This window comes from Penaeus chinensis, chromosome 3 (assembly GCF_019202785.1).
Source record: "Penaeus chinensis breed Huanghai No. 1 chromosome 3, ASM1920278v2, whole genome shotgun sequence".
Lineage (NCBI taxonomy): Eukaryota > Metazoa > Arthropoda > Malacostraca > Decapoda > Penaeidae > Penaeus > Penaeus chinensis.
The window spans coordinates 22948063-22957940 of NC_061821.1; the positions used below are offsets into that span (position 1 = coordinate 22948063).

General features: G+C 36.3%; 1 protein-coding gene across 4 annotated transcripts in view; it reads left to right on the forward strand.

Annotated features, from left to right (window-relative positions):
* The first annotated feature begins 292 nt into the window (after positions 1–292).
* The window catches only part of LOC125039776 (arrestin domain-containing protein 3-like), a 15907-nt gene continuing 6321 nt past the window's right edge, over positions 293–9878 (forward strand). Inside the window, exons 1-10 of one of the 4 annotated variants that reach the window (XM_047634056.1) lie at positions 293–609; positions 987–1032; positions 1921–2040; positions 2977–3123; positions 5039–5250; positions 5567–5749; positions 5905–6087; positions 6343–6793; positions 8849–8971; positions 9840–9878. The exon at positions 9840–9878 is cut by the window's right edge and continues 57 nt beyond it. In XM_047634056.1, coding sequence (XP_047490012.1) covers positions 1929–2040; positions 2977–3123; positions 5039–5250; positions 5567–5749; positions 5905–6087; positions 6343–6793; positions 8849–8971; positions 9840–9878 — 1450 coding nt within the window. In that variant the 5' untranslated portion in view covers positions 293–609; positions 987–1032; positions 1921–1928. Of the gene's footprint in view, positions 610–726; positions 792–982; positions 1033–1920; positions 2041–2976; positions 3124–5038; positions 5251–5566; positions 5750–5904; positions 6088–6342; positions 6794–8848; positions 8972–9839 lie in introns of those variants that run through there. The other 3 variants (XM_047634039.1, XM_047634065.1, XM_047634048.1) reach the window with 3 other exon arrangements.

Below are 9878 nucleotides of genomic sequence, written 5' to 3' on the forward strand. Positions count from 1 at the left end.
GAGAGAATGGCTCTATTTCACGAGTTTCCAACAGCATGCGAATATGACGACAGAAAAGACACTCATGAAGATGCGCCCCCAGTGCCACAGAGTATGCGGGTATGACGATATGGAAAGACACAGAACATGAAAAAGAACAGCGAAATGAGAGAGAGTTATGCAGCTGAAAGTTATTATTTTATAAAGAAAGAGAGAAACAGAACTACAGAATATGTAATGGAAAAAGACAGATAGGACTAGTTGAAAACGGCACGTGTTGGATAACGGAAAATAACGAGTCAGACAGAAATTATAGACAGGGGAGAGCTAGTCTCATTCATAAAAAAAGGGTAGTAACACATAGAGAAAGGCATACAAAGGTTGACGGACAGAAGACAGCAAACCAGGCAAAAAGACAGACAGGAAACAGAGAACCAGACAGAAATACACACAGAAAAGACATGGTGAAACAGTCAGTAGAAGCCACGCCCCTCAAATACCCGATAGCCAGTGAGTTCTTCTAGACCTGTACGGCCGCCTGTTGGAGCACAGCCAAGGATACCATACTCGATGCCATACATTTTTACCTACTGACACCCATCTGGCAGAGCAATTAATGAACGAGAGAATGTAAGTATGAGTATTCCACGGTTTGAAGGTGTGACCATCACGCCACGTCATTTCATTACTATAGTAAAAAAGGACAAAATTGTACTGTATGGCCCGTAGTGGTGCGTGATAGAGGAACCGCGTGTAATATAATGTTCCTTCCCCAGTTGTTAGGCAAACGCTCGGCTCTGTAGTATCTTGTGGTATTTGTAGTGGTGATTCTTATCAAAGGGGTGATATCTTTGTTGCTTGTATATTCCTAATTAAAAAACAAAACAAAACATAAAACACATGGATTTGAGTTGAAGGTGGCAAGTTTGAAAGAAGCGATGACGACTGTGGAATTTTAGTAACATTTTTTTGTAAACTTAATTTCCCCCCTTATTCCCCCCAGATAGAAGTGCCCACTGGGTGTAAGAAGTTTAGATCACCATTAAAATTCAGGTAAGAAGTTGTATAGTATGGTGTCAGTGAAGTATATTTGATTATATATGGACGAAATGAAATAACGTAACGTAGTAACAAGTGTCCGAGAAAATATGAAAGGGATACTATGATACTTTAGTTAGGTTTTCTAAGTGTATAATAAATTTAGAGTGAATTACTTTAAATTGATCAGTGTAGTATTTTGTGTATTAGTTATGTCAGCATTACAGCTTAGTAGTCACTAAGTAACTACATATATATATATATATATATATATATATATATATATATATATATATATATATATATTTTTTTTTTTTTTTTTTTTTTTTTTTTTTTTTGTTTTGTTGTGAAAATTTATAGCAAGTAATGAATTATATACAATTATAGATCACATTTGAAAATATTTATTATATATTCTTTGTTAAGTATAGTGCCTTTATAAAGAATAATCAGTAGATATGTACAGTAAAGGAGGCCTAAGTTTTAAAAGGCAAGATTTACGAAAAATTATTGATAGGCATAGGTATGTTAATATAAGTAATATATTACTACAATATATATCCTATTTCTCTGTATGTTCATATATATATATATATAAATTATCATAAAAATATATTAAATGGATAATCTTGCAACTTGAATATTTCTTTAAAGTGGTGCAATGTTTCCTGTGACCTTGATAAAAAAAAAAAAATACATTAGGTTACAAGGTCTTTATAGAACATACCAAAACTATTATATATACACAGTTTACAACAATTTATACAGTTGTGTATAAACAATACTTATAGGATATTTCACTGCTAATAACATATTCAGGATCAGCTAGATGTTTTTTATAAACTATCCCAAACTGAACCCATTAATAAGATGAAATAATTTTTTTTACATATACCTCTGCAGAAAACACCATGACCAAGTCAATAACAATTGAGTTTGACAACCCTTCTGCTGTGTTCTTCTCCGGACAGACTATAACAGGTCGCATAATTATATCCCTGAGCAATCCAATATCCTGTAGGGGTGAGTTTTCATATATTTTAAAAGTGATGGATTGTATTTGTTCAATTAACCTGTAGGGGTGAGTAAATTGAACAATTATACAGTAGTGATTCATTTTAATATTTTCTTGGAGTGAATCTATGGTATAGCTTCAGCTTCACACAGCCATATGGCACAAGGTCAACTCTGCCTATAATGGATAGAATGACGGAAAAAAAAACACTTTTTATTTATGGTATTTTCTTTCATAATTGATAATAAGAAAGTTGTGCAACACAATACTTGGGTATGTATTTACAGTAAAATCTGATGACACTGTCACAAAGAAAGGGAAAAACTACACTCCCTGATACATGAAGTAATCTGCTAAGGCAAATAACATTAGAAGCGAAGAAAATAAGTCATGACAAATGACACACAAAGAATAATTCCACAGTGATCAGGGAGCGTCTGACGACAGAGCCCTTGATAGGGAAGTACACTGGGCGAGTAGGGGACTAATTTGAAACCCCCTGGTTAGGAAGGTTTTTGGCTCATATCACTGTGTGTGGATCCCCAGGAATAATAGGGACTTAGGATGCAGAAGGGTACAGTTACTTTATAAACAGTTAACAATACTTTTATCTATATCATTTCCAATGGAAAATGACAAAAGATTAATAATTGAACCAAGGAGTAATAATTGCAATGTCAGATGGCTGTGTGAAATAAAAAAATACCACAAGCATTATTATGTTGTTTTTATATATCCATGCAGAGTATACCAACAAGATATTTATTTGTGCTGATAGTTGAAATTCTCTGCTATATTTTATGCTCAAAATATAAAGGAATATTAATGAGCACATGACATACAAGGGATTAGTACATGATGACAATTTTTTAGCAAGTTTTGTTTAAGTAAGCAAGATATTTATTTGTGGATAATCACATTTAAATATATAATACATTTTTCAGGCGTTGAAGTGAAGTTCAAAGGATCTGGAAAAGTTCATTGGAGTGAACAAAAAACAGTTCAGAGAGATGGCCAGAGTGAGACACAAACAGAGAATTATGACAGTTCGGAGACGTATTACTCCAGGGAATATCGTGTATGGGGAAATGGTTAGTATTGTTATTATTAGTAGTATTTTTATTTCTGGCACTTTCACGTTCTCCTTTTTCTTTTTCTATACTTATCTCATAGTTATGATCATATCTTACAATTTTTATTTTTTAATTTCCAATTCTTATTCTTATTCTCATTCTTTATACTTTATTCATATTCATATTCTGATTCTTATTTTTATTCTTTATACTTTATTTTTAATCTCATTTTTATCCTTATCAATATCCATATCTATATCCATAGCCTTATCCTTATCCTTATCCTTATCCTTATCTTTTTCATTCTTATCACCCCTATCACTCTATCAGTTTTCACTCTTATCATCATCTTATCATTACTCTAATTATTCTCATTATTCTCATTATTGTAAGTACCATTATTAACCCAAATCCAATTGGCGTGGCATTCACATACATGTTATGCCCACTGTGAGTTTACCTTATGTTTTTACATGTAGATGGCTACACTTGTACAAAGTTAGCAATGAGCCAGTTACTGCCTGTCTTGCCTGTTTACCCTTTTCCTTGATTTTCAAAAATGTTTTATGTTATAGTGATATTACTAATGTCAACAACATTATAGTAATTATAATGTTTATAACAAGAATAACACCATCGATATTCATAGCATTAGGGGAAAAAAATGTTTCCCTACTAATTTAAGGAAAGGTGAAATCAGGTAAGGTCACAAGGTCTGCTAATGCTTAACCACTCCTTTGTGGTTAAGCACTAGCAGAGCTATCTATGTACAGAGACACTTTACCAACCAAAAACAATAAAACAAACAAACAAACAAACAAACAAACAAAAAAAGCATTTTCCCGGTGGTATTCTTATTATTATCATTGTTCTTCTTCTTCTTGTTTTCTTATTTTTCTTCTTTCTTCTTCTTCTTCCTTCTCCTCCTCCTCCTCCTCTTCCTCCTCTTCCTCCTCTTCCTCCTCTTCCTCCTCTTCCTCCTCTTCCTCCTCTTCCTCCTCCTCCTCCTCCTCCTCCTCCTCCTCCTCCTCCTCCTCCTCCTCCTCCTCCTCCTCTTCCTCCTCCTCCTCTTCCTCCTCCTCCTCCTCCTCCTCCTCTTCCTCCTCCTCTTCCTCCTCCTCTTCCTCCTCCTCTTCCTCCTCCTCCTCCTCCTTCTCTTCCTCTTCCTCTTCCTCTTCCTCTTCCTCTTCCTCTTCCTCTTCCTCTTCCTCTTCCTCTTCCTCTTCCTCTTCCTCTTCCTCTTCCTCCTCCTCCTCCTCCTCCTCCTCCTCCTCCTCCTCCTCCTCCTCCTCCTCCTCCTCCTCCTCCTCCTCCTCCTCCTCCTCCTCCTCCTTCTCCTCCTCCTCCTCCTAATCCTATTCCTCCTTCTCCTCCTCCTAATCCTATTCCTCCTCCTCCTCCTCCTAATCATAATCCTAATCCTCCTAATCCTTGTTTACTTATTCTTATTTAACATCTCAAGTGTCTTTTTTCGTATGATTGAAAGTTAGTTATAAATCTTTCATATTTCATTTTCATGTATTTATTTATTTAAGGTTTTTGTACATAGTACTTTCTATATATAGCTGAAGGGTTCTTACAAAATGAACCATATTATCTGTAAGCTTGTATTTCAGTCTGTCTGATATTTATTTGTCTGCCTATCTATCATCTGTCTATCTATCCATCCAACGGTCTTTCTACTTTTCTATCTAACTGTAAATCTATTTAGCTTGCTAATTAGTTTGCTATCTTTATTTGTTTACCTAATTATTTATTTATTTATTTATTTAGTTATTAGCTTTTATGTATGCACATACAGGCATATATAGAAAATATATATATTGAAATAAGTATTTGATATAAGTAATGAAAACTCCATTGCCTATTTATCTATTTTTTTTTATGTATATGAGTTTCTCGGAAAGACTTTCCATTTTTTGACTCCTTTCAGGTGAGAAGAATGAGCTCCCACCAGGAACCCACCAGTTCAATTTTTCCTTCCTTCTCCCAAATGGAATTCCATCTTCCTTTGAGTCAAGCACTGGCCAAGTGCGACATCGCTGTGAAGCCAAAATGGACATTCCATGGGGCATAGACAAGAAAGCTAAAAGGCCGTACTCAGTGAACACTCTCTTGGATTTAAACATAAATCCCCAGGCTCAAGTTAGTATTGAGATGCTAGACATTTGGGTGTGAATAACATAAGTATTTAATTTTTAGGGCAAAGAGAATTTTAGGATAATGTGAAATATTCATGGTCCTTTCTCTATTCTTATTGTGATCATAAATAATCATCTCCACTTTTATTGTTCTAATAGTGTACTTACTTACTTCATATTGTTATTAAGTTCCTCTTTGATTTAACCTCATTGTCCATGAGTTATGTAAATATTAAACTTCACTATATTTTTTATTATTTTATCATTTATTTATATACTCTAGCACCCTTCCTGACCTTCCCTCTCCTCCAATCCTGTAGCTGCCGATTGAGTACAATGAGCACAAGTACCTTTGCTGTTTCTGGTGCAGGAGTGGCCCTCTGTCCATGGTTGTCCGCATCCCCCGCTCAGGCTATGTGCCTGGCCAGAAGATCTTGCTAAATGCAGAGTGTTCGAACATGACTAGGAGCAAAGTCTCCTACAGCAAGGCCACACTTAAGCAGGTAGGCACAGTGACACCTTTTTATCTTATTTGTCTTGGATTTTCTTTTTCTGCTTCCTCTCATTAATGGCAAGAATTAAACCAAAGGAAAGGAAGAAAGTTTCTCTGTAACATCTATCAAAACTTTTTTACAATTTATTGAACTAAACCTTCCAGACAGTGAAATTTTATGCAGAGGGCCACACAAAGACTGACAGCCATGTAGTTGCTGAGATTAAGAGGGGAGAAATAGCAGCAGGAGAAGATGACATTTGGTCGGGAGTGGAAATGCTTGTCCCGCCTTTGCCACCCTCGAACTTGGAGTTCTGTAGAATAATTGACATTGATTATACACTAGAGGTAAGATTGGCTAACTTTGTTTCTCCTCTCAATTTCATCCACATTCCTAATCTTTTATGTACTCTTTGTACTTGTTCATCCCAATAACTTGTTCTTAGTATGCCACCTATGTTACTACTCTAATTCCAGGATAGTTTCGTAAGTTCTTATTTTATCTCTTACATATATTATTAACCAACCTTATTAGAACAAGTATTTTCATTCCTGCATAATATACTACTGTATCACCTAATAGCAGGACTTTTTACATTTCAGTTTTATTTGTCTCCAAGTGGCTGTCATGGAAACCTTTCCCACTCTGCTCCCATAATCATTGGATCAATTCCTCTTCAAGAGAATTTTGGTATGTTTGCTCCTGCAGCTGGTTACTGGAACCAGCCTACAGCACCTGGATTTGCTCCACCAGGAATGCCAGGTGTGCCTCCTGCACCTGCCTATGGGGTTCCAGGGATGCCACCTCAACCCTCAGCACCAGGGTTTATGGCTCCAGGGATGCCAGGTCAGCCTTCTGCACCTGGCTTTGTAGCCCCACCAGGAATACCAGGTCAACCTTCTGCACCTGGCTTTGTAGCCCCACCAGGAATACCAGGTCAACCAATGGCTGGTTTTGTGCCTCCACCAGGTCAGATGCCAGGCTACCCAGGACAGCCAACAGCACCTCAAATGAACTTTATCTTCCCAGGGATCCAGCAGTATCCCAACTTGCGTAAGTATAGATACATATAAGATATAGTTTGAGACTATTCTCTTTATTTATAAAATGTCTTGTACATTTCTTTGAAATGTAAGGATTCTTATTTCTTGTACACAATATTCCATATAAAAGATTATATAAAGTTGTATATAATATCTGGAAGTTGGTACTAACATATTTGTTGTAAACAATGTTTTATCATAACAGAAAGCTTAATCATGCAGTAATTCACAATGAAGTTATTTAACCATTGGATCTGGGTGCCTCCTTGTCTGCATGTGACCTTAAATATGAGCATTAGGCTGACTTTGAGTTGTGACTTTCTTGGGTGTGGTATTCATAGGCAGGCCCACATGTACACTTATGTGATTAGTCAAAATTCATTGCCTCTCCACTGCATTGTCATGATCTCTTTCTCTGTATAAAAATTTTCTTGCTTTTATGCCATTTTCCAATTTCTACATTTGTCCTTTGATATTCTATTAAGTTGGTAATAGACTGTTTTTCTTGCTGTAATATTCAGTTTTCTGTGATACACCCTGTGCCATGGCCCATGAAAAGGATCCTAAGCATGGAAATATTGTCCTTCATGGAGCTGGCAGTCTTCCAGTTATGGCTTATGGATAGTACATTCCACACTCATTTACCAATGGAAATAATGCTAGAGCCCCTCCCTAAATGCCCACGGAGTGTAATTTTCCTCCAAGACCTTTGTGCACTGATGGCGAGTCATATGTCACCATTGCCTTCAGCTGAAATTCTCACGACTGATATTCCTGTCACCTTGGCTCTCAGCTAAATTTTTTCATGACTGCATATTCATGTCTCCCATCCCGTAGGCAGATTTTTTCATGACGTGATTGTCACACCACCTAAATCAGTGGGGCTTATGTAGATCTGTTGTTCATATTAATCTTTTGCCTTGATATTTCATTCTTCAGTTTTTCTAACCATTTCCTTTAATCTGTCAAAAGCAAACACATTTTTAATTGTCACATTTTAACCCAGTGGCACCAGGAAAAAGCTTTGCTCATTTTAGAATTTTTTGTGAAATGTATCTCCACATTTATGGCTCTGCATGTGCTTAGCCACAAAAGAGTCAGTAGACCTTGTGACTGTACCTGATTTCATCTTTCCTTGAATTAGCATTTTTTTTTTTTTTTTCATTAATGCTATCAATATCGATGGTGTTATTTTGAAAAGGGAAAACAGGTGAGACAGGTAGTACTCGCAATTGGATCATTGGTGACTTACTTCAAGTGGAGCCATCTATGTGCAAAGACAATTAATAAAGTAAAATCACAGTAGACATGCCATGTACGTACATGCCATTCCTGTCGGCTTTGGGTTAAGAAAGCATATTTTGCCTTATGAAAGAGTAGGTTATAATAAAGGATAAAAATGTATATTTATCACTTAATGACATTAACCATGAGTGATAAGTTTGAATTTGACGGTAGTAGGCATCAAGTATTCTTACAGTCTAGGTCCTGACACCTCATTTTCCACCAAGATGTAAGATATTTTAAGAAAGATAGAAAATACTTATTTACTCTCTATCAATGTGGTAATTCTCAGAAATCTATGGCCAGGTAACAAACTTACCTCATCCTCTCAATCTGGCAGTATGTGTACTGCATGCAAATGGTCTGACCTTATCACAGTGGCAGAGAACCTCTGCTCCCATGTAAACAAACATGACCCCTATGTAAATAACTAGTTGGGTTCCAGGACGCACATAAGCATCCTCATACATACTGCATTATTTTAAATAGATGATATTGTGAAAAGAAAAGTAGGAAAGATATGTGGTAGTAGGTTAAAGTTAACAACATTCTTGTATTTTTTTAATTTAATAGATAAAATAGATATAGGTATAGATAATCTGTAGAAAGAGGTCAAGATGGAAATTAAAGCATGCGGGAAGCCTCAAATTCATGTGGGAGCAAAAAAAGAATGATGGAGAAAGTCCCCCTGTGATAGGGCTTTAAGTTTTACCCTACCCTCATTATAGCAACTACTCTTACTATATTTTCATCCATATCTAACCACAGCTTTCTCTTACAGCTCCACCTTCATACAATGAGAGTATGTTTGGTCACAACAAATTCCATGATGATAGCAGTGATGACGATGAAGGTTTTGCGCCTTATTACATTTCGTACAACCTTGGTGGCTCCAGTAGTGCAGGTAAGATATTTAAAATACTTGATACACATGATGGTACATATGATAATGCAACAACATATGTTGTTGCATTATCATGTGTACCAAACTGGGGATGGGAAAGAAAAACAACTGATTTTTTAAGCATATATGATTTAATATGGCTGTTTTGTATTAAACCAATGCCGCCGGGGAAAATGAACAAAAAATGGGAAAATGCTGTGCCTATTTTCTATATTTTTTGTAAAATGTCTGCCCATAAAGGAGTCAATTAGTAGACCTTGTGACTGTACTTGATTTGAAATGGCAGGAAAAACATACATTTTACTAGTGCTATGAATATCGATGGTGTTATTCTTATGATGAACATTATAATTATTATAATGTTTTTTAACATTAGTAACAGCAAAATAAGATAACGTAAAATATTTTGTAAATCAAAGAAAAGGTTGAGAGAGGCAGTACTCGTAACTGGCTCATTGGTGACTTAGTACAAGTGTAGCCATCTATGTGCAAAAACAATCAAACAAGTACTCACAGTGGGCATAGCATGTCCGTTCACATAATACCCGTCGGTATTGGGTTAATATTTCTATTATACACACCCTCATTCTTCTTTCCTTCCTGTTTGTTTTTTTTTACTATCTCTCCCTCTCTCGCTCTCTTATTCTCTTTTTTTTTCATCCCCTTTTCTCTCCCTCTCTCTGTGTCTGTATGTATCTCCCTCTTTTTTTCCTCTCCCCTTCCGTCTCCTTCTTCTCCCTCTCCCTCTCCCTCTCCCTCTCCCTCTCCCTCTCCCTCTCCCTCTCCTTCCGTTCTTCTCTTTTTTTCTTTCCTGCTTGTTTTTCTCCACTTGTCCCATTATGTGTAACACTCCTAAATGATTTTGCAGCTGGTTTGGTCGCAGGGGCCATGGTTGGAAGTAGCGCCA